Here is a 23980-nt window from a genome sequence, read left to right as displayed (position 1 = left end):
AGCGAACCGGGTGTCAATGCGCCAGCTGACACAGCTGCTGTGATAATTCTCAGCTTTGCTCTTAAAAGAATCCCCGTCACTCAGAGTGTCACACAATCTGCACTCGTTTCTCTTTTATCCTTTCATTTCACCTCCCATTTACATTCATGAGCGTGGAAAGTAAAATATGCCCTCCTAACCATTCTCTCTTAATTGCAAGTGCCTGATTGGCTTCTTAGAAAGTCAGAATAATTTCCAAAAATCACTGTGTGGTGTTCTGTGGAGGTACAGAGGAGATTTTCTTCTTCTCTTTCTTTAATCCTGCTGATGTTGGAGCGGCTGCTTCACAGGATGTTGGATTGTAATGTCATTACAATGAGTGAGACGTGTGAGGAGAAACACAAAGAATCAAAGACTAACGTTCTGCTGACTCTACCTGGCACTGGTTTTTATCTTAAATATATTTTCTGTGTCCTCCAGTTAAGAATGTTGTTGATTAGTTCATTAAAGGCAGATTTATTCTTGTGCGTCAGCTCTACACAGAGCCTACAGCTGTAGCCTACACTGTTGTGAGCATTTAAACTTCTGTGTATACTTGTTTTTGTGAAGTGTTGTAAAGTTTAGTTGATTCAAAACACAACTAAAACACAAACACGGCTTAATAGAACAGTTTCAAACACAAATCAGCTTCACTATAACTCGCAGCATTCACAGACAAACACTTTTCCCCACAAATACAACATGCTAACAATATAAGCACAAGCCTATGGCATTTTACATTGTATAAATTAGCCTAGCGGATAACAGAGCTTTTCTCCAGGATAAATCACACCCAGGACTTAAAATGCTATTTTTTGTGGAGGCTTTATTGTCTTCACAATTTATTGTTATTACCTGTGAATGAAATGAAATGCTTTGTTTCCACTGAGGGAAATGGTTTCAGCTTACAGAGACAGACAGGAGGTCTGCGTCGTCGTGACGTGTAGTTACATTTCTGGGGAGGTGCACGTCAGGTTACGGCATAGGCTCTGCGTTGATGCAAAAAGTATAAATCCTGCTTCAGTAGGGCTGTACCCGACTCAGAATTATGTCAGTGTACCAAAGAGTAGTGTGAAAGTCAAGAGCGCTCACTCTACAGCAAAATCTGGGGACTAGAATGTCCCTAGAAGTTCACTGCACAGCACACTGAAAAAAAGACTGCCTGACTTGAAGCTTTCTCAGAGTTGACTCTGACTGACAATTCTAATCTCCGACTTTTAGAGGGCAGCACTAATACTGACCTATGGCTAAGCCACGCCCCCTCCACTCACACGGACAAACTATCAACATTCAGTGAGCGGCGCTATGGCAGGTGTCACAGTACACGGCATTTCACAGGAGGCAATTGATGATTTTTGGAGAGATAACGATCAGATGTCATTGAGAAGTAACCAAAAGGGCCTAAACTACGCATTGGAGGGATATATTCATCATTTTATTGTTGAGAAGGTCGATGAAAAGCTTAAATTACAAGCCAAAATTTACAGGTCACAGTGTACGCTTGTGAACCGCATCTGGTTGCCGTCACCATCAAAGACAACAAGTTAAAGTGCCGCTGAAGTTAAGGTTTTTGGCTCAGAATATGAGAAAAGGATAACGGCCTTTTTACCATCTTTACCAAGAGTGTCTCTCCGTTAGTTTGGTGCTACAGTATTTACACTGAATCATTCAGCATAACGTTTGCCAACCTTTGTTATCTCTGCCATTACAGATAAGTTAATGAAGCTAAGCTCCAGAAGTTAACGTTAGCTTAACTAGAGCCCTTTGGACAACAGCTAACAATGATGTACGATCACCAAAGTACAAAACTAGAACAAAATAGGCTAATGAACTCCCAGCAAACAAGGTGACATGATGAACAACGCAGCTAGGAGCTAACGTTAGGCTAACTTTAGCTAACGTTAGCTAGAGATGTTAAAGATAACTTTATATTTCTTTCCAGCAAAGTGACAATATGTTGCCTCAAACACAATGTTGACTTACCTTAGAACAGATGTAGACATCATTGTTAATCTTATTCACGTTGAGTTGATGTTGTGGTCTAACGTTACCACACAACTTTATCCAAAGGAGACACTTTTCTCGCTTGAGATGTGGTTTAAAGTGTAAAAATACACCTGGTCGCCCAGCCTCTCAGGATACCTTGTGTCAGAGTTGCATGTACCCCATGCACACCGTTTGACCATTTTTAAACTTCAAATCTCTGAAAAAGCTCATAAAACCCAACAAACTGACTTTCTGTAATGCATTTCAATGGACGTCCAGGCAGAGAATGTCCCAGTGTATGGGAATGGCTATACGCACTGTGATTGGCTCATTGTGTTTGAGGGCGGGGCTTAGCCATAGGTCAATTAAGTCACATAACCAGAGCTGCATGAACGTGATGGTTCCAGCCCTGCACATGTAGAGATTTTTTGTTTCCTCTGTTTCATATCAAGATTAACTGGATATTAGTTTGGATATATTTAAGTATTTAGTTGTTAGCTGAACATCAGTTTGAGGTCTGGGAAGTTTTGATGGTGATTTTTTTCTTCAAAGCCAAAACCAAACTGCTCGTCGTCCTGCGTCCATGTGAGCGTTACAGGCCGACATGGTTTCGCCTGTTTTGTCAAGCGTCCCAGGTCACCATCATGTGACCTAGAGGGCTGAATACAACGGCAGAGAGCAAAGTGAACCTGGAGGTTACATGAAGCGACGAACTCCAGGTTTGCTTCAGAGGGGTCTGAGTTCTCCTGGAGGGTACACACATGTGCAAAAAATGCTGAGTCACTGCTCTGAGTCCGTTTAGAGGGCTGAAAAGGACCAAGTGTGAAAACACCCTTCGAATAACAATCTGAGGAAAACAAACAGTGTTAGTGGACGGACAGTGACGGCGTGAACATGTCCCAAGTGGTCACATCGCAGCTTGTTTTGTGGCTGTCGGCTTCAGACGTCCCGCTTAGTACTGGACCAGTTTAAAAGATAGACTCATGAGGACAACAAAGTTACCCTTTAATGAGACGAACATATCAAGATCCTTAAATACCCCCAAAATATTGGCATCCCAAAGACAGAGCCTCCTGTCTGCAGACGTTTTGAAGAATAAATGAGTTTCATTAACGGGATATTTGGACCCTGATTGACGATACCCAGGAGATTAAACACCAAACCACTGTGGTGTTGGTGTCCCACTGAGATCTCCTGTGCTGACGTGTTTCAGAAGTTTTCTCTGGGCGTGTCGGCACCCTGAACTTCTCTTCAGTGTTCAACAGTCTGGAGGAAAATGATCACACTGAGGATTCGGCGCTCAACAGTAATCAACAGCAACACATTAGCGAGCCAGATGGTGCTGACTACAAGAGTAAATTAGACCCGGGGCCGTTCACAAAGCACCCCCCCCCCATCATCTCACCACAGAGGCCAGTGTCTTTGGCCCTGAGTCGTCCTCCCATAAAGTCACTGTCACACTCGGACCCGTCCAGTGTTTCTGTGTTCTTGATCACATATCAAGAATTCACAGACTAATCTGACGTGCACGTAGCTGGGTTTCCCGGCTTTTGTCTTTTTTATCCTTCCTCGTCCTCCTGCTGCTTTTTTATTCTGGAATTGTATGCAAATCCATCCTTCGCTGAGGAATAATAAGCAGGAGCAGTGATAAGTTCTGGTCCAAGGTGTCACCTCGGAGGGAAGGTGTGTGAGGGGAATTCAGCTGCAGGCAGCAGGTGCAGTACTCTGATGTGGCCAGAGAGAGGCAGTGTTGTGTTGTGTCAGGAACGGCTTCACTGTGAGGCATTTTTGGGGGGTCTGTAGGCGTAAGTGTAGAGAGGTGAAGGAGGAGGAGGAGGAGGAGGAGGAAGAGGAGGAGGTGGAGGGGTTGTGTGTGGGGAGGTGGTACAGCACTGCCAATGTTACCCCTGGCAACCTTGATTAAGACAGGATATCGTTAGTATAATTGCTCTTGTGATGATTACACAGTGAATGTTTCTGCCCACATGAGAAGGAATGAGGTTTTGTTCAGGCTGTGGGCAGCTGAGAGGCCCGACTGCTGCTGTGTTGATGCTCCGACAGGCGTGTAGTCTGCAGCTCAGATAAGCAGACAGAGTGGGAACCTCCCAGTCGTTGTGAATCAGGAGTTGTGAGCACCAGAAAGGTGGATTTATGCGTAATATACGCAGAGCCTGTGTACGTGGACCACACCGTTGTGAGCATTCATACCTGTGTGGTGGTGTGTCTGTGTCACTCTGCCGTTTGACCTCCAGCAAATCCTGACAGCAAATTGGCTTTGAACACAGGTAGAAGGCAATGAGCAACAAAAGAATAATTGACCAAAAAAAAATTGCAAAAAATTAGTGAAAGGAGAAAATTAAAACCAAGAAAATTACTTAAAAAAAACAACAACAAACAAGGAAATTACCTGAAAAAAAATGCTTAAAAATGATAATAATTCTGTACCATAATATTAAATATGCAATATTAATAGTGATCATACATTTGATTTTCCCTAGCTATGTTTTTCCCTAGTTTTTATAAAAAAAATCCAAATCTATCAATTTTTTGCAATTTGTGGGAAATTTCTTACCAAGTCCCTCATTGCAGTTTTCCCATATTTTGAAAGAATCGGCACCAATTCACACAGCGCTCAGAGGTTTTAATACTTGCAAGATGCGTCTGAAATCAGCACAAGAAAAAGAGTTAACAGAGACAGTTTCAAACACAAATCAGCTTCACTATAACTCGCAGCATTCACAGACAAACACTTGTCTTTATCTGGACACATTTTCCCCACAAATACAACATGCTAATGTTATTAGCACAAGTCTGTGGCATTTTACATTGTACGAATTAGCTTAGCAGCTAGCAGACTTTTCCTCTTCTCATATGAAGCCAGGAACAACAGCAACATGTAACAAAGGTAACGTTACAGAATTCAGCTCCATTATGACTCACAAGGCAAAGCACTCTAAAGCGGTGCTAGTAAGAGAAGCCCTTTTTGTTTGGCATGTTCTTTTCTCTTGTTTTGAATGGTAGAGTTTAGGTTAGAAACTTGTCTTTTGTTCCTCATTTGTTTGCTGAAACACTGTGTAACTGGCTTTCTTTGGGAGTGGGGAGAGTGGGGAGAGTGGGTAGTCACAGCATGCTATGTCCAGATCCCCTAAACCAGGGACATAATATCACCGACAAAACAACTGTCTTATACTAAACACGCTTTCGCCACAAATACAACATGCTAACACATGCACAAACAGGACCTATACATGCATTAAATGGGGAGATGTCAGAGCAAGGGGACTGCCCTGGACAGGCACCCTGAGCAGTTTGGGTACAGTGCCTTGCACAAGGCCAAGGTGCACAAGAAGCGGCACCTCTCCAGCTACCATCCACACTCCATATTTGGTCCGTACAGGGACCAGCAACCCTCTGGACCCTCTGCTTCACAATGCAAGTCCATATGGACTGAGCTACTGCTGCTTTTTAGCATAAATCTATGGTATTTTACATTGTTTAAATTAGCCTAGTGGCTAGCAGAGTTTTCCTCTGCTCATATGAAGCGAGGATAAATCACACACAGGACTTAAAATGTTCACAATTTATTGTTTCTTATCTGTGAAATAAAAGTAAAAAGTTTCCACTGAGGGAAATGGTTTTCATCTCACAAAATCAAACAGGAGGTGTGTGTCACCGCAACACGCATTTATATTTTTGGGGTTGTGCAGCAGTTGGGAGAAATTTTCCTTGAGGGCTTTCTATCAGAAATAGATGGTTAAGGTTTGGAAATGAGTCGTGGTTTAAGTTAAAATGAACAGATTTCTGTCAGAAATGGCCTTTTCACACTATTTATTAAGTGCAGTCCACTATTTATTTCACATGTACAACAGCTTGATGCAGCTAATTGTTTTACACTATTCATTTCTGATTTTATGAATAATTATGTCGTCTGTTTTTTACTTGCTTGCTTTAATGACGAGTCGGCACCTGATCAGACGGAGCACTCCTAAGCTTGTTGTATATTATTTGCACAATGAGACTAAAAGCTTTCTGTTCTGAGCCTACGAGGAAAAACTTCTCCCATGTGCAGTGATTTACGTTAGGCTACGGTGTAGGCCACTGCAGAGCCTATTAGACACAGAAATATGAATCCCATTTAAGGCACAAAAAACCCTTTAAAATCCCTTATCTTTAGTCCATCATTTAGTTTGTGAACGACCCCACGCTGTAAGATATGCAGGTAAAGGCTCAGATTGACATCATAGTGTCATAAATATACATATATTATCCAAAATACACCAAACATACAGATTCACTGTCGGCCTGTGTGAGCAGAGGCTGAATTATCTGTGCTGCTCATTTGTGTGTCTTTTGTCAGATGTACAAGGTCGACTCTGGTCTGAAGTGTGCATGTTTATGAGCGCATAATGCTGACCTCCAGTTTTAAAATCTCTCTTATTAAAGCACATTCCTGACTCGCTCTGTTGTCCTGTCTTTGCAGATCGCCTTCTCCCAGCACAGTAACTTCATGGATCTGGTGCAGTTCTTTGTCACGTTCTTCAGGTGAGCAGCTCCCCTCCCCCCCTCCCCTCTCCTCCTGTCAGTTATTCACTCACTCCACACCACACATGTGTTGGCGTTAAAGTGGCGGCAGTCACCTTCAACGTTTCTGAATGTGTGTGTGTGTGTGTGTGTGATGCGGTGTGAAGCACGCTGATGGATCACCAAAGCTGCTCCACTGTGCCTGTGCACCAGCCGTTACTATGAAGAAGCACTGCAGCTCGCCGGTTTATAGGAGCTGGTTAGCTGTCGGCATGCTCAGGCACACGCACACACACACACGCAGTTCCTGCTTTCTGATTTTATTCACACACAAGTTCAGTCATAAACTACATAAACAGGGAGCTCTTCCCAAAATCAGACCGCTCTGTGACGTGAGTGTGTTTCAGTATCAGTGGAAATTTGTTCCACATTTAATTCAGCAGCACGTCATTAATGTCCAAACAGGAAGTTCCCTTTATGTACGTCCGATATGTGCATCCCATCTCAGGCAAACAGCGACTCTCATTTTTCTAACAAATATCATTTTCAGTACAAATCTGCATGTTTTTTTGGCCGCTAGGGAGCAGAAACACTCCACAACAAGCAGGAACACACACAGCTCTGATATCCTGTAGTAATGCCTGCTGTACACTGTGTGACTACCTGTGACATCTAAACACAACACGAGTTTTTAGTCACTCACTGTAACATGTTGCAAAGACTGGAGATCTTGCAGCATCACTATTTGTAGACTACAACTAGACTCCTTTAGAGATTATTCCCCGTCCTGCTCCTGGTGGGAAATATGACACCAAACTCCTTTTAAGAAATATGACATTTTAACAATTCCTTACATGTCTGCAAAAACACATCACTCTAGAAACACCAGATAAAAGGCGTCACATGTTGACATTGTTCTTGTTAATTCGGCATCAGTATAATCCATAAAGATAAACTGTATCTGTGTACAAACTTTACATTTTGGATGTTGTTGCCTCAACTCCCCACCAGCCTCCATTGGTTAGCTGAATTACACAGAGACTCTTGTTCACTCCACAACTCCACCAGTTTCTTCTCCTTTTCCTCAGAACATGAGAACAGAGACTTCATGTTCATGTTCGTGTTCCTCCATCTTTTCTCTTTACCCGGTTTCAGTGGCATAAGGTCGTTACAACAGGCCCCAGTGCACGCTATTATGGCGGGCCCTAAGGCATGCTAGTTACATGTTATGTGCTTAAACTAGCTACAGTATAAACCTATCATCACATGATCAAACAGAGACTTGGCAGAGACTTGAAGGGCCCCCTCACACCATGGGGCCCAGTGCAGCTGCCCTGCCTGCACTGTCTATATTTACACCCCTGTGTGTTGCTGTTTCCTGTTTGGTGCTGCAGAGAGCGCAGCTATTGGTCATTGATGTTCACATAATTGAACTTCAGTATGTCCACGAGCCAAGTCTAAAAACTTATGATAATATTAAACATGTTTGACTTTATAGGAGCCTTGAGAAGAAGACTTGAGGCAGCTCAGACTGAGTTTTATCACCACCTCACACCAAACCATTGAAGTCATTTGGTGTGAGACGGGCGTAAAGCAGTATAAGGTTGTCTTGGCTAATGTGTTGGCATAAAGTTGCCTGTTAGATTTAATACAACAGACGCAGAGCGATATGATCATCTTAAATAAAAAGAGCTGAAAGAGCTTAAAATGTAACGACACCCTGCGGTGATGTGACGCCGTGCTGACACACTCTGGAGTTGACTCTCAAAGAGGAGCTGCGCTGCTCGTTTTCAGGTTCACACTTGTATTTAAGGTCCCTACTAAAACATGTTAACACACTCTAATGTTAAAGACACTTTGTTTCCCACATACTGTCTGTCACAATCCAGTCACACTCCTTTTAAATCTGGTGTCGTCCAGCTTGTTTTGAACAGGTCGCCATGTTTTCCTCCCATCCGTGTATTTGAAGATATTGAACTCTTTCAGATGACACATCATGAACTGTGTCTCCACGTCCATCCAAAAAGTCACGGCTCTGGATGTAGATTTCTCCATGTTGTTACCGGCTTCTTCTTCTCTTACACATTTAATGCTGTTGGACTTCCGGGTCAAAGCCCGGGGCGGAAACTGTGGAGCATGCTCAGAGCGCCTCGGCCAGTTTGGGTCTGACTGACTGTATACATGCAGGAGTCACATGATCTGGGTGTGTTAGTCCCACTGTGACACATTCACTTTTCACTTTGCTGACTGAGTGTCATGTGTCCAAACCCATGATCTCATATGATGAAAAGGAGACAGAAATATAATTGGTGTATTTTTGTCCTCGTGGTTCGGCTGACATGCAGTTGCAGAAACCTTTGGATCCTATTGAGGGTTTGGGGATCCTCGTCAGAGCGACTCGCTGCTTTGTAATGACGGACACGCTGGTGTTTTTTCCTCGTCGGGCTGAATGCAGCGTGCATGTGTTGAGCTGTGATGGATCCCTGGGCCTTTTATCCTCTTCCTCATCTTCAGGAGCCGCTGTAATGTGTTATCGATTTTAAAAATATGGGGTGTGTTGCATGCATGCTCCATTGCATGTGTGTGTATGTTTTGTGCATAGAACCCAGAGGAAGAACGCAGGACGTCTTCGTGTCGTCTCAACAATGTCCTGAAAGAATTGCAGGCGTTTTCAAGTTGTACAGATTTTATTGATCCGGCCGCCGTGTTCAGGCGGAGACATGTGATGATGCTGATTTGAAAGATTCTCTTTATTTATACAGTCATGTTGGATAACAGTGTGTCTCAGCATCGACTGAATGAGTCCCCCTCCTCACTGAGGTTTATTTTGGATGCCGTTCAGCTGTAAATGCTCCGCCACACCTCCACCTCCCGCTGCCTACAGATGCAGAGCCTGCAGCCGCTCGCGCATGATGCTCGTATGTTCATGCACATGCGTCAGCGTTTGGATGTTTGCGTGTCAGCATTTGGAGCGTGCAGCCTGCGCCTGCTGTGCCCAGCATCTCAGCATCCATAAACACAACACCCCCTCCATCTCTCCCTCCTCCCTGTGTCACTCGCTCCGTCTTCCTCTTCATCTTCCCTCTTTCTTTCTTTCTTTTGTCATCTCACCATCTCCCTGCTCTGATCTCCTTTTCTGTCCCTCCTCCACTCATCAGTTTTCCATTCCCCCTCCTTCCTTCTCCCGTTCTCTCCCGCTCAATCTCTTGCTTTGCTTCCCTCCCCTCCTCCCTCTTTCCCTCCTCATCATGCCCTCCTCCTCTCTTTTCATCTCCAGCTCTCTATCTCCCTTTCTGCTCTGTTTTCCTCCTCTATGTCTCCCTCTGCTTCCTCTTTTCTGTCAATCTCCCTTGTTCCATCATCCTCCCTCCCTCCCTCCCTGTTTCCTTTCCTCCCAGCCTCCCACCACTCCCTCTGACTTGCTCTTAATCCCACAGCTCAGTCTTTTTTTGATGTGTGTGCTGCCTGCCACTGATTTCGCACAGATGAGTAGACCTAAAGTTAGCGAGCTCGCAGCCTTGTCCCTGTTTGCTTCTGGTTCTTTGGGCGCCGCATTGTTTGTGTAGCGGGGGAGGAGAGGGATGCTAATTAACGCGGAAATTGTTTGCTCTTCTTCTTCTTTACTCCCGACTTTTCTCCGTGTCTTAATCTCGTTTCCTCTCTGGCTGTCGGTGCTTTCTCTCTCCTCTCTCTCGGTGCCATGTTCCCTGTGGGGACAGATGAAGGTGGTGCCATCCCGTTATCTGCAGCACCAGCACAGATACCCCCACGAGCGTCCTCCAGCTGCAGAGCAGATGCATTAAACGTCAGCGCTAACGACAATAAAATGCACTCACATATTCTGGTCCAGCTGTCCGGCAGCGTCTCACCTTCAGCTCGTTATGTTGAATCATAGCTTTTAAAAGTGAATAAACACTTTTTCTTCCTGTTTGAAATCCAGTGGAGTCAGGAACTTTCACAGCTTTTATGAAAAACTTTTTATGAATATGATACAAATTGAATGTTCCCTCTCGTTGTGCAAATTGAATGTTTTCTTCCAGGCCTGGGAAATCCCTTGAGAATGTGAAATTTCAAAAATATTTTTGAAAATGCAATGAAAATGTTTTTGTTTTTTTTTTTTTTTCACTCAAACTGTCATGTTTTTAATTTAAAACTTGGCCGCTGCTAAAGTGAGTACCCTTTGAAGTGATCGTGACCTGAATGACAAATTTCTTGGCTCCATAAGTCCAAACTGCTGGATGGAGGAAGCTAAAAGAGCTATCATAAAATGCAACTTTTTTCAACATTGCACACTGGGACATATTTGTCACGGAAATATTACTGCGGTCGTGGCTATTTTTGAAGTCGGACTTTGTACATCATCTCTCACCCAGCTGCTTCCGAGCTCCTTCAAAAGGAAAATAAAAGTTTGTTTATGTTTTCTGAATAGTTGATGTTGTTTATGAGCCTCGTGTTCGCCGGCGGTTCAGCAAAGGTGCATATGAAAGTGGGACTTAACCTACAGAGGTTACATCTGTGTGTGTGTGTGTGTGTGTCGTGGAGAATTAATGGTGCTCGAATATATAATTTACCAAAATAAAGGAAGAAAACACTTTAATGTTCTATTCAGCCAAGTCTTCATATTTCAGTGCAGCACTGCAGAGTTAACCTGTTTACAGCAGTGTGGGCAAAACCACAGACAAACACACGCCGCGTTGGCTGTGTCTGCCCCATAGATATTAATAATTAGATACTGAACACAAAGGTGGCGCCTGTTCATTCCAGTGCAGTTGCTGGCCTGGCACATACGCCAATAAAGTTTTCTAGCGTCAGAGTTTACAAGTTCCTGCTCAGCTCAAAGACTTTGCATTGTGATGATGTCAGTATTTATCCAAAGTTGTGTTGATATTTATTGGTCAAACTATTTAACATATTCTAATTTATTTATTTTTATTACATCCTACTCAAAAATCTTTAAAATGTTGACCAACTACTTAAAATAAGTTGTTAATAGGGAGTCACGATATTGTTGCCGATATCTGATATGCTGATATATAACAACTCATTTATAGTGATCACCAATATCGATATATCCACTTTTTCCCACCTGATTTAAGTGATCATCAAGTCTCTTCTGTAGTGAATTAACATCATATTATTGACACATACCGTTATCATGACGGCCCACCAGCAGATGGAGACATGAAACACTGTTGAGTGTCTAACATTCATTCAGTGTGCTAAATAAGAAAAAGCATGTTGGCCGATTCTGATACTGATACAGATGATGTACTGATATTATCGTGCATCCCTAGTTGTCAACTGACTAAAACACATTCATGAAACAAACTAATTAAAGTTCTGTCTCCAGTTAATGATAGTATATTATATATTTCAGCTATAATGACTGGTGGATGCTCAGTAGCGGAGTGTGTGTTAGACTGATATGAACTTGATTTGTTATTTAGTAGAAAATAAATCCTTGTCATGAGGACTTTAAAAAAATCACATTCATTTAACATGGATTTGGCTCATTTTCCTTGGTGAAATACTTGCGGAGACATTTCTATATAATATAATATGATGTGGAAGTAGACAACTTTTCAACTAGCTAACATGCTAGCTAGCTAGTGTTATTTGTTTAGAAAATCAAACGGCAGGTGGATCATAAGTGTTTGTATCTGGCTGTCAGTGATCTTGGATAGCTAATGTAGCTAATGTAGCTAGCGTGCTAACGTAGCGAGCCAGGCTAATGTTAGCGAGCCTTTCATTTTTGAGTCCCTGGAGAGGAGAGCAGAGGGGAGCAAATCTAAATGTACAGTTTATAACATAAACAAAGAACACTGTTTCTTGTGATGCTCTTTCTAAAATGAGCAGTGGTTAAAGTTACTATATTCTGTTATAATCAAGTAATCAATGAGCAGACAGTGTTAGCTTGCTAACGTAGCTAGCTTGCTAACGTAGCTAGCAGGCTAATGTTAGCGGGCCTTGTATTTTCTGGTCCCTGGATGCGGAGGGGAGCAAATCTAAACTAACATTATACATAAACAAAGAACATGTGTTCTTGTGGTGTCCTTTCTAAAATGAGAAGTGTTTAAAGTTTTTATATGACCAATGACTCTATAAGAAGACTTTGCCTTAGCTAGCTAGCTCGCTTGGAAGTTGATACATTGTCTACTTCTATGTTAAATTATATTATATAGAGACGACTCTTCAAGTGTTTGACCAAAGAAAACAAGACAAATCCATGTTTGACAAATGTGTTTTTTTAAATTTCCTCATGATAATAAATTATTTTACACCACATCAGTAATTCAGTTTATGTCAGCCATGTCAGTGTTTAAAAACTACACATACATCATAAATACATTAATACAAAAATGACTCATTAAAATCTGTTGATAAATATAAATGTTATAGTGCTTTATCACGAAAAACTGCAGCTGTAGTAGGATCACTGTTTACTTTATTTGTTTACAGGCCAGTCTTGCCCTGTCCAATATGGCGGTGCTGCTGATGTACGATCCAGCGGTCACTGAGGCATCTGTGTTTTATATCTGTGGACAAAACAAGAGAGACATGATGTTTTGATGTGAGTTGAGCTCCAGCACAAAGAAGGAGGTCAGGGCGCGTTGATAAAGCTGTCAGCTCTGTGAGACAACACTCAGCTCCTCTAACCTGCACTGGGATCCTGCGTCTTTGTTGTGGGACCTCCAGGTGTTGATTTTTATTTTCTGACGGACACATCAAAGCAACAGAAGAAGAAGAAGAGTTTCTGAACTCTTCCTCTGGAACACTGACCACACATCGGCCCGCTCTCCTGTTTACTTCTTGTAAAAACTCGCCCTAACCTTCTAATAGTCAGCGCGGCGCGTCCCCTGAGACTTTACCTCCCCGGCAAGTCTGAGCTGCTGACAGCTAATATTAAAACACCCCTGCTCTCTGATGGGCACTTACATCCAGCCCCAGTGCTTACTTATATTTTTAGTACACATCTGGTCCCGGGGGGGAGAAAACCCCTGATGGTGGCGATGCTGCGCCCGAAAGTGTCACCAGTCAAAGACACTGGAGTCTGTTTCTTCATACAGAGAGGAGAGGCTCTGATTCAGCTCTGCTTTAATACTCATATGATATATGTCCTTGATATATAGTCACCTCCATCTCCATGATGACTGTAAAACAACTGCGTCATAGATCAACAAATCCATACCCCTTGTTGTACGAAAAGATGCGTCTCAGTGTTCACTTGAAATATGAAGATCCAGCACACTCTTAAAGTGTGTTTCCATCCTCCTGTTCTGTTGCTCATTTTCAGTTTGCACGTTAAAAAGATCTGAGTGGAAACACCAGAAAATATGAAAAAAATCTCAAATTATCACAAACGTTTTTACACTTGGTGGAGGTGGCAGAGTTGTTAATGAAAGGTAAATGAGACTGAGTGCAGTCGAAACAGTTTCAGCAAATAAATGATGATGTTCAGTTGTGGTGCACGTCACTGCAAGCTCCTTATTCATGGTTTCTGGAGGCTTTTAACACGCTGACGCAGCACACAGGAAATAGATTTAAAGTTATTTAAAGTTGCAGTTATCTGTCTGTTCATACATCTGTTCCTCCCATCATTGTGAACAGGATATCAAATTTGGCACAAACATTGCCTTGGTGGTCAAAAGTCAAGGTCACTGCGACCTTGCATCTGTGTCATTCTTGTTAACCCAATATCTCAAGAACGCCTTTAAGGGAAATTCATCAAATTTGGCACAAACGTCCACTTTGACTCAACAATTAAGTGATTGGATGTCAATGGTCAAAGCTCAAGGGCAGTGTGACCTTGCAATGACGCACCACCACAAACTCTCTAATTGTGGCGCCTCCAACGGGAGTGACAAAATAATAATAAATAATAAATACGAGGTGTCCAACAAAAGTTCACCTCAAAGCGGCTTGCTGCATCATATCATGTCACTTGCATTTAGTTAGGACTGTCCAGTAGAAAACAATGCAGTCAAACGGCGTGAGTCGCTGATGCTCGTGTCACATCCAGTTAGGACACGGTGTCACGTAACTTAAGATGTGATCGCACACAATGTGTCTGTGAAGATGGTGACAGTCCTCCAACCACATCTTTTATCCATCTTCAACATTTTATTTTATTTTCAACATAAACGAGCTCCTTCGCACATCTGAGTTCAACAGGAAACAAGGGCAGGGCTTAAGAAGGGCTAATTAATCCTACTAAAACAGTAGTTTGTCTGTATTCTGTGAGGAAAATTCTCCTCCCTGAAAAAGTGACAGATCGTTGTGAAGAATCAAGTCTCTTTAATACATGCAGCATGGAGAGAAGACTCAAGTGCTGTCCGCCAACCTTCAGAGTGTACAGACTATTATAGCGTACTGAAGCTCTGACCCCAACACACAACCAAGAGACTGCACTCTTTAAAAAGATATTCACCAATACAAGAACCTTCCTCACACCAGGAGAAAAAGGAAATGACCCTCCAATATGGAGTCCTGAATCCAAAGCTGGACATCTTTGTCCTTTGTGCCACAGAGCTCTGTTGTTGTCCTTAAAAGTTTTGTTGTAAAAGACATCAGTGAGCCACACAGCCGGTGACTCTTCCTTCAGAATAATGAGCAGTAACGACCATCGACCTGCACGGAGTCGGTGTGAATCAGCAGCAGGCAGCCTCAGCACCCTCCAGAAATGTCATCCTCCTCTGAGATTAATTATTAAAAATGTAAAACTCATCAAATAATCTTAATTCTCCCCTCTTTGCAGTGTGTTAGCACGGCTGCATCTTTAAAATGATTAGTGATTTATATTGCTTCGCCGGCTGTTTGAACAGAGGGGAGACGTCGTTTGGTCAGGGCACAGGCATTAAAAGAAGGGGTACCAGCAGGCTGCCCGCCCTGGGCCACGTCTGGGTGGGCGGGCGTGTGGGTGGCTGGGATTCGATGAAATGAATGAATCACCCTGCTGATATCAAGGAGAGTGAAATCCTCTCCTCTGAGAGGCAGACTCAAACACATCAGAGAGGCTTCATGGCGTTATCTTCTGGTGGTCTTCATTGGTGTCTTTGTTCGGTTGTTATTTTAACTAGCAGAACATCAAATTGTTCCCAACAATAGTTCCTAATCACGATCAGACCCTGAGTGCCATCATCAGCATGCAGCAGCAGGTAGCGAGCAGCGGTGTTATCCCACCCGCTGACCTTGTTCTCAACCATTTACCTCGTTAAAGCACAGAGGTGATTAGTGTCGTCACTCCCAGGTCTCTTGAGTCAGCATGCCAGCCGTGTGCGGCGCTCTCCACCTCCCACAGTCAGCGCAGCCTCCCATCATTCCCAGCAGGGCCTTTAACCCTTTGTGCTGAGGCCACCGCAGTTGTACCGCAGCTTTTCACCACCAGCTCTGAGCTCAGTGTGTCCCAGTTACACAACCAACCGCTCTCCTGTTTTTATTCCTTTTGTTCAGATACAGGTGCTAAAATGAAGAAAGAAGCCAAATGGTTTAAATCACGTCCTCAAGTGGCTCATTGCTTTTATAAAACACTTACCACGTATACCTGCCAATGTTTCCTTCAATACACACAGAGCAACAAATAATACATAATTTACTGATGACAAATAATCATTCTTCCGCCAAGAAAAGTAGTTCCTCAGAGACAGTTATCAGAATGGTTGCCAAGCAACAAACAGACACAACAGAAAGTGTCAGCTGCTTGAAAATCAGTTGCAACATGGAGCCAGAGAAGTTCAGCTACACATGGGCTCTAGTGTACCAACCAGGGGCAGCTTATCAGACAGTGGGCCCTTGGGCACAAATTTACAAGAGGCCCCTCCACCTCTCTCAGATAAGAGCAAGGCGCACAGATTTTATAGTTCAGCCTCTTTTTGTGTCTGTATGTTGTCATTTCCTGTCACTTTGAGGTAAATTTTTGTTTTTTTTTGCTTGTACTGTGTCTCTTTATAGTCCTTTTGTGCCACTTAGAAGTAAATTGGTTTGGTTTTTTTTGGTCATTTTGTGTCACTTTGGGGTGAATTTGTGTCGTCTTTGTTCGTTTTTGTGCTTCTTTGTGGTTGTTTTGTAAGTATTTGTATTCATTTTGTGTCTCATTGCAGTTATTTTGGTCTCTTTGTGGTCATTTTGTGTCACTTTGAGGTAAATTTGTTAGGGATGCACCGAAATGAAAATTTGTGGCCGAAGCGGAATAATATTAAACGCTTGGCCGAATACCAAGTACCGAATACCGAATATCGTTGTTTAGTTTTTCATTAGTTTGTGCAGATGAACCCTCCAGATTAGTGTTGTCACGGTACCAAAATTGGATCCCACTGTACGATACCAATGAAAATATCATGGTTCTGAGCAGTATCAGGATACCACAGCGAAAATGAGGCAGATGTGTCTTTTGTCATTTATAAAAAGATAAATCACTTTTCTATAACACATCAATGATATTTCAATGGAATAAATTACTTATTGACTTATTCATACTTCAAAAACAGCATCAATCAGTGATTAACATAGGGGGGATCAAAATAAAATAAATAAATAAAATAAGAATCAACCAGCCACCCTCCTCCCCTGACAAGTAAAGAACAGTCCCTTCATAAGTAAAGAACAGTCCCTAAAGTGCGGTGAGGTTTGTGGGCCGTGAACGGCTCGTTTCTCCTCTGACACGTCACATACATGTGTTCGGCTGGCTCGGCTGTTCAGGTACTTCTGGGCAGTCCACACTCCAAGAAGAGGATATTATTGGAGCCGACTTCTCCGTCGCCCGGTAAGCCGATGGCCGCCGTATTTGACAGGAATACATTACTGTCTGTGTCTGTGACCCCCGTTCAACCCACAATCGGTGGGATTCGCCTTTTGTTTCTGCTGCTGGTTGAAATCTGTAGGCTGCTCGCACAGCGTGCTGAATGATTTAAGCCTATTTTGCTCGCTCAAAACTATTTTTAGTCGCAAATGCGAGTGCCGTGACGGACGGATCGCCACACTGCCGACATTTTACTCCGCCTGTCACGGCACGCTGTTTGATTGCGTTATCAAAACCGCGGCGTTATTATTCGGCCTTGCTTTTAACTTATTCCACCGAATACCGAATGTGTGTTTTTTTTGCAATATTCGGCCGAATATATTATATATATTCATATATCATCATGTTGCAGTTACATCATTACCACATATGTTTCTATCCTCAGCAACTTTTATGCTCACTTTCCCCGAGATCTGTCCAACGAAGCGACACAGGGAGCTCTCTGGCTGCTCAAACATAAATCCCTCCAGACCGTCTCTGTTGCTTTTGTGCATTCATTGAATGACAGTAGCCATTTTTACACAGAAATGGCGCTGTAGAGCTGCTATGAAGTCCCTTCTTTGCCTGTGTACACAGATGGCGGCATCATGTAGCTCCAGTCTGTGATGTCAGACAGCATAATGACATCACAATGAAAAATGCATCACATGTAACCCAACAGTGTTGGCGTCTAGTGTGACATATAACATACGTGTCAGCAGCTCTTTATAAACAATAACAATGACATCACATGTCAGTAACAATCATTTAGCGTCCCTGTTATATGGCGGCTGATCTCGTCCTCTGCTTTGAGGGTAAGGAGCTCCTGGACCTCAGTGTTTTCACTGTTTGTGGATGTTTTCAGCTGCTGTTCTTCTTCTTTGAGTTAGCTGCTAACTGCTAACAGCTGCTTTTTAAATCTCCTGTGGTGGGTTGCACACATAACATGTCATCAAAACGTCACACCTGTGCTGCACATGTTCCCATCGTGCCCGCTGTCCTGTTTATACAGACATCATTTCAGCTGTCACTACCTCCATTCCCGGCTCAGAGGCGAGACAACTGTGTTCCACGGTTCCACGATCGTTCCGTAACAGCACGATATTCCTGTCCTGAACAGACGGGAACTTTATTATGACAGTAGCTACTTTATTTAACTTTATTGTTACTGTAGGTCATTTAATATTTTTTTATTTAAGTCGTCTACTATGGTTTAGTGAGGAGTTTAAAATATAAAGATGTGTATTGCAATGCAGCCTTAAATTATCATGATATTATTTTTAAGCTATATCTCCCAGCCTGAGGTTCAGCCAATCAGAATCAAGGAACTAAACTGTGCCTAAATAAGAAACTTTTTGAGGGTAACAGTAACATGAAGAACTTTTTTGCTTGAACGTAGCCTGCGTCACACAGGTACTGTTCCTAAAATAAAGACAAAGACGGCCGTCCAGTTAAATTATTCAGTCATGGTTAGATGCTTTGGACAGACGCTTCCTCGGCAACAGTTGCCAGTTCCGGCCATGTTGATTGGAGTGTTGTACTTCTCTTGATTCTGATTTTGAGGATTCAGCAGCAGTTTACACATAACAGCGTTAAGCATGTGGACTTATTATCATCTGAGAAAGAAATAAAAGCTTGACCGTCCCGCTGCCAAACACACACACACACACACACACACACACACACACACACACATATACGGACAGACCTGGTGTGTGTGTTGGTCCCGGGCTCTGAGGGTAACGTCAGGGCCACTCATGCATATTTTGGCAGCTTGAAGCGGCCGACAACACAACATAAATAATTCTGCTGTTGTGATCAACATCTCACTATTCAGCCTCTTAAACACATCTGCAGGTTCAGACACTGGCACAGAAACTCTCTCCAGTGCACACGCTCAGTCTTTTGTGCACACTTACACACACTCAGAAACACTCTCTATTCAAACATAGGAGGCAGCTGGCCACTCAGTGGAGCTGTGTGCCCTCTGAGCTGTGTGATTACCCTTCACACACACACACTCAGATATGCACACACACACTCACACACCGACCGGCTCTTTTTGCCTCTGTACTGCGTCTTTAAAGCTTCAGACCGCAGCCTGCGCCAGTGCACGTGTTGGGGTCGGCTCAATACAATCAATCCCAAATGTCAATTTAAATTGCGGCCACTTTAGTAACGACAGATCATTCCCAATTATCTCCCCGTGGTATTTGTTCTCAGTGGCTTCATTATCGAGCAGAGAGTTTTTCTGTCTCCAGATTCAGGAGAGCGATCCATCACCATGATTTGTTGAAAAGAAAGTGACATTGACCCCAACCGTGATACGCGCCCCGGAGCGCGTGGGCTCGCTGCTTCCTCTCACACACGTTTGTGTTTGTACACAAACGTCGGGCTGCATCAGCGTCACCAGCAGCGGTGACGGGGCGGGTGATGGGTGATTGACAGCAGGACAGAGTGCCGAGGACTCTGCAGCTCACAAACAGAGAGCGGAGCTGTGATTTTATCCGACTGTCAGTCAGATGCTTCTCAAACTTTCTGAGATGTTGACTCACACAAACAGAACTTAAAGTTTGTTTAGAAGAAAAGAGTCATTTGTTTTGAATCGGACAAATTGTCGTTGGTTTCGTTAATATTCATCGTCGGCCATGTTTCAGAATTTGCACCCAAAACCGGAACAAAAAATCTATCTGTTGTTTATATTAATTTTGATTCTCTGTAGCTAATAAAGTCACAGACTGAGCACTGTTCACTGGGATCTTTCTACAAGCTAAAACTTAAATCAACGAGGTGACTTTATTCTTTATTCACATCCCATCAGATGCCATTTAGATCGCAGCAAGTCTTCCAAGGGTCCACACACAACAAAACAAACATGAAACACGACATGTACATGTATAAAAAGTCTCACTGAGACAAGTAAAAGTCAAGTGAACGACTAAGTATCACAAAAATGACTCATGTAAGAAACATCTACTCTTCAGTGTGGCCAATAGCTTTCTGAGATTTTAACGCAAGCGGAAAATCAACCTGCATTTGAGGCGTGGAGCATGTTCATTTGGACCCAGTTTACAAGATAGCCTTGAACACACCATGAGAATATTATAATTTACCTTTGATTAAGACTCATTTTTCTGAATAGAGCTTGAACACATCATAATGTAACTCAGTTTAGCCTCTGTCTGCAGCTAGTTGTGGCCATTGGCTGCTAACAGCTAACGCTAACTAGCTCTCCTCCTGCTTACGTCAACACAGATTTGTTGTTCACAATGAAACAACAACGGACTGAGTCCTCTGACACATTGGGATTTTTCCAAGAATGACATGCTTCTGGATCAACACTGCAACCAACCAGCCCTCTGACATCATCAGTGTGCTGCTCATGTGCCCCTTTAAAAATTTCTTTGTGCTCCTTTAGAGCTAAGCTAGTTTTTCTATTCAAGTTAAAACAACAGAACAAATTCCTTGTACGCTACTGCAGGGTTAGCGACTTAGCTTGCTAAGTAGGTAGGCTATGCTAACAAGTAAGCTTGCTGATAGATTAGAATATTAGCGAGTTAGCTTGCTAAATAGGCTAAAATGTAGTTCATTACCATTTAAAGTAAAGATAATATTATTTACAGTTGCAAAGACCTTTTAGACCAGCAAAAGTCTGGCAACCTGTCCAAGGTGAACCCCGCCTCTCGCCTAATGTCAGCTGGAATAGGCTATTCTAGTCTATCGGTGAGCTTAAGGTGCGGACACACCAAAGCAACATCAAAGAACTAGCGGCGACGAAAGCCAACTGTTGCGTCGTCTACGTCGCCTCACGTCGCCCTGTGTCAGTTGCATTTGAACACACTACACGGACTACATCCGCCGGCCAAGTAGCACGTACGCTCTGCGCCTGCGTGAGAGAGAGCGGAGTGAGAGAGTGGTACATCCTGTCAGCCGAGGGGTTTCCTATCTGTGCAGCCGAGCACCGCAGCACCTCCACGGACTATTACATCCAGACGGTCCCGGTGTTTCCTCCGCAGGCTCCACTTCACTCAGCTGCCCGATAAACCCGCTGCTTCTTCCCACTTTAACCTGAATAACAAACCAGGGCTCGGTGCTCCGGTTGGATCCAAACGGAGAGCCGGGGCTAGCTCAGAGACTAGCGGAGGCTAACTGGCTGTGCTTCCCTCCGGTCATGCTGCGGCTAACGCTCCGCTAGCCGCTCCCAGCTAGCTCTGGTTTGTTATTCAGGTTAAAGTGTGAAGAAGCAGCGGGTCTGTGGGGCAGCTGAGTGAAGTGGAGCCTGAGGAGGAAGCACCGGTTAGCCCCGGTTTCACTACAGGCAGATTCACTCGCTACAGGGGCGAGGAAATAAAACCTGAACAGCCAATCAGAGTGATCTCTCTCACCGACAAGCTCCGCCGCCGATTCAACATGCTCAATCGGCCGAAAAGCCGCCGACGCCGAAGTGCCAACGGTGCGGGACACACCACAAAAACTAGGCTGACAGACGCTCACCGACGGCCCGACTTTGGTCGACAGCTGACCGACTGGCTAGGTGTGTCAGGGCCTTTACGTATTAGCATAGCCTACCTGGTTAGCAAGTTAAGTCGCTAAGTAGCTGCAGTAGCTTACAAGGTATATGTTCAGTTGTACTAACTTCAATTAAGAAAACTATCTTAGCTCTGAAGAAGCACAAAGGAAATTTGAAAGACGCACAGGAGCAGCACACTGATGATGTCAGAGGGCTGTGATTGGTTGATTGCAGTGTTGATCCAGGAGCATGTTCTTCTTGACAAAATCATGTTGTGCACATCCAGAGTGAGTTTACTGCGTCCTTTTGTCCCGATGGCGTCCTGGGGAAGATCTCTGTTTGTCCCAAACATGTTTTCTATTGTCCCCTGGGACGATGGGACGCCGTTAGTCTAGATCTCTGCTTTTTAGCCTTGAGACATTGACGTCACACAACAGAAAAACATCAGACAATACCATCGGTGATGTCATCGTATTCTCTGATCGGTCAATGGCAGTCAGTGAGGAGAATATGCTGTGATAACGATGTTCAGGTGATAGATCGGTGAATCCTGAGCAGTAATCAAACACAAAATTAATGATAATTAAAATTTAAGATAACAATACTGTCGGGAATTTTTGGCATGGTTCATCCTGAGACAAAGCGTGACAGCTGTGACTCTCAGGAAATGTGTGGGGAACTTTTCTCATTATGTTTTTTGACAGTTTATAAATGAATCCCAACGTGGAGGCAAGTTTCACTTCTTCCCTTCTTCACCTCCTCTGTCTGTCTCTTTTCATACTGTTCAAATGTAAAAATAAATATTTGTGCGGAGACCCTGCTGCGCTCTCACGTGTACGCACACACAGTTTACACATGATCTCATTCACACACACTCCGGCACTCACACACACTCAGCGGGGTGTTTGCCCTCAGCCTGCTCCGTGTTGTGTTGACTGACAGCAGACTCTCTGTCTTCACCTGGAGACACCTGAGGAAGAGAGACACGCTCCTCTCACATTCAAACCTCGTCTCCCTGTCCTAAGGGGCCTCCCCGGGCACTCAGCAGGGGTTGCTGCAGGTGCTGTGCCAGAATCCAGGCCTTATCCTCCTCTTTGTGAAGCTCTTCCTCCTCTTCCTCCCTCTGTCTTTATCTGAAGCTCTGCTGCTGCATCACTACCTGTCCGTTTACCTCCCTGCCTCTCTGGATCATCATCTTCTTTTTCTCTGTGCTGCCTCTTTCACTGTCCGTCTTGCTTATTCCCTCCACAACTCTAACCTTCTCTTCATCTTCCTCTTCATCTTCCTCCCTGAGTGCCTCCTCTACAGCTGCCTCTTTCTTCTGCCTTCACCTCCTCTCCAGCTCCTCTTTATTCCTCTGCGTCAGTGATAGCCGTGGCCAGAGGCATTATGGGTTGTCCGTCTGTCCGTCAATCTCATTCTCGTGAACGCGATATCTCACCAACACTGTGAAAGACTTTCTTTAGATTTGGCACAAACGTTCTCTTGGACACAACAATGAACTGATTAGATTTTAGTGGTCAAAGGTCACTGTGACATTGCATCTGTCTCGTTCTTGTGAACATGATATCTGAAGAACGCATTAAGGTTTTTTTTGTTTTTGTTTTTTTTTTCCAAATTTGGCACAAATGTCTACTTTGACTAATCAATTAACTGATTAGATTTGGCTATTAAAGGTCAGGGTCACTGTGACATTGCGTCTGTCTCATTCTCATGAATGCAATATCTCAAGAATGCCTCGTGGGAATTTCTTCAAATTTGGCACAAACATTCACTTAGACTTAACGATAAACTAATATAATTTCGACTGTTAAAAGTCAAGGTCGCTGTGACCCTGTCTTCCTATTTCTCATGAACCTGGTATTTCAAGAACACCTTGAGGGTATCTCATCAAATTTGGCACAGACATCCACTTAGACTTAATAATGAACTGATTAGAATTTGGGGGTAAAAGGTCAAAGTCACTGTGACCTTGCGTCCATCTCATTCTTGTGAACCCAATATCTCAAGAAGGCCTTGTGGGAGCTTCCTTAAATTTGGCACAAACTTCCACTTGGAGTCAACAATAAACTTATTAGATTTTGGCAGTTAAAGTTCAAGGTCACCATGACATTTCATCCATCTCATTCTCATGAATGCAATACCTCAAGAACACCCTGAGGAAATTTCTT

The 23980-nt window shown here is 43.5% G+C and overlaps 1 protein-coding gene across 2 annotated transcripts in view; it reads left to right on the top strand.

The window, feature by feature from the left end:
* atrn (attractin) overlaps positions 1 to 23980 on the top strand; it is a 225786-nt gene that overhangs the window by 110566 nt on the left and 91240 nt on the right. For both annotated transcript variants that reach the window (XM_078175381.1, XM_078175380.1), the window contains exon 25: positions 6485 to 6546. In XM_078175381.1, coding sequence (XP_078031507.1) covers positions 6485 to 6546 — 62 coding nt within the window. The remainder of the gene's footprint in view (positions 1 to 6484; positions 6547 to 23980) is intronic.

Source organism: Epinephelus lanceolatus, chromosome 15 (genome assembly GCF_041903045.1).
Source record: "Epinephelus lanceolatus isolate andai-2023 chromosome 15, ASM4190304v1, whole genome shotgun sequence".
Classification (NCBI taxonomy): domain Eukaryota; kingdom Metazoa; phylum Chordata; class Actinopteri; order Perciformes; family Serranidae; genus Epinephelus; species Epinephelus lanceolatus.
The sequence above is the reverse complement of the archived record's forward strand: the minus strand, read 5'-3'. Positions and strand labels throughout refer to the sequence as shown.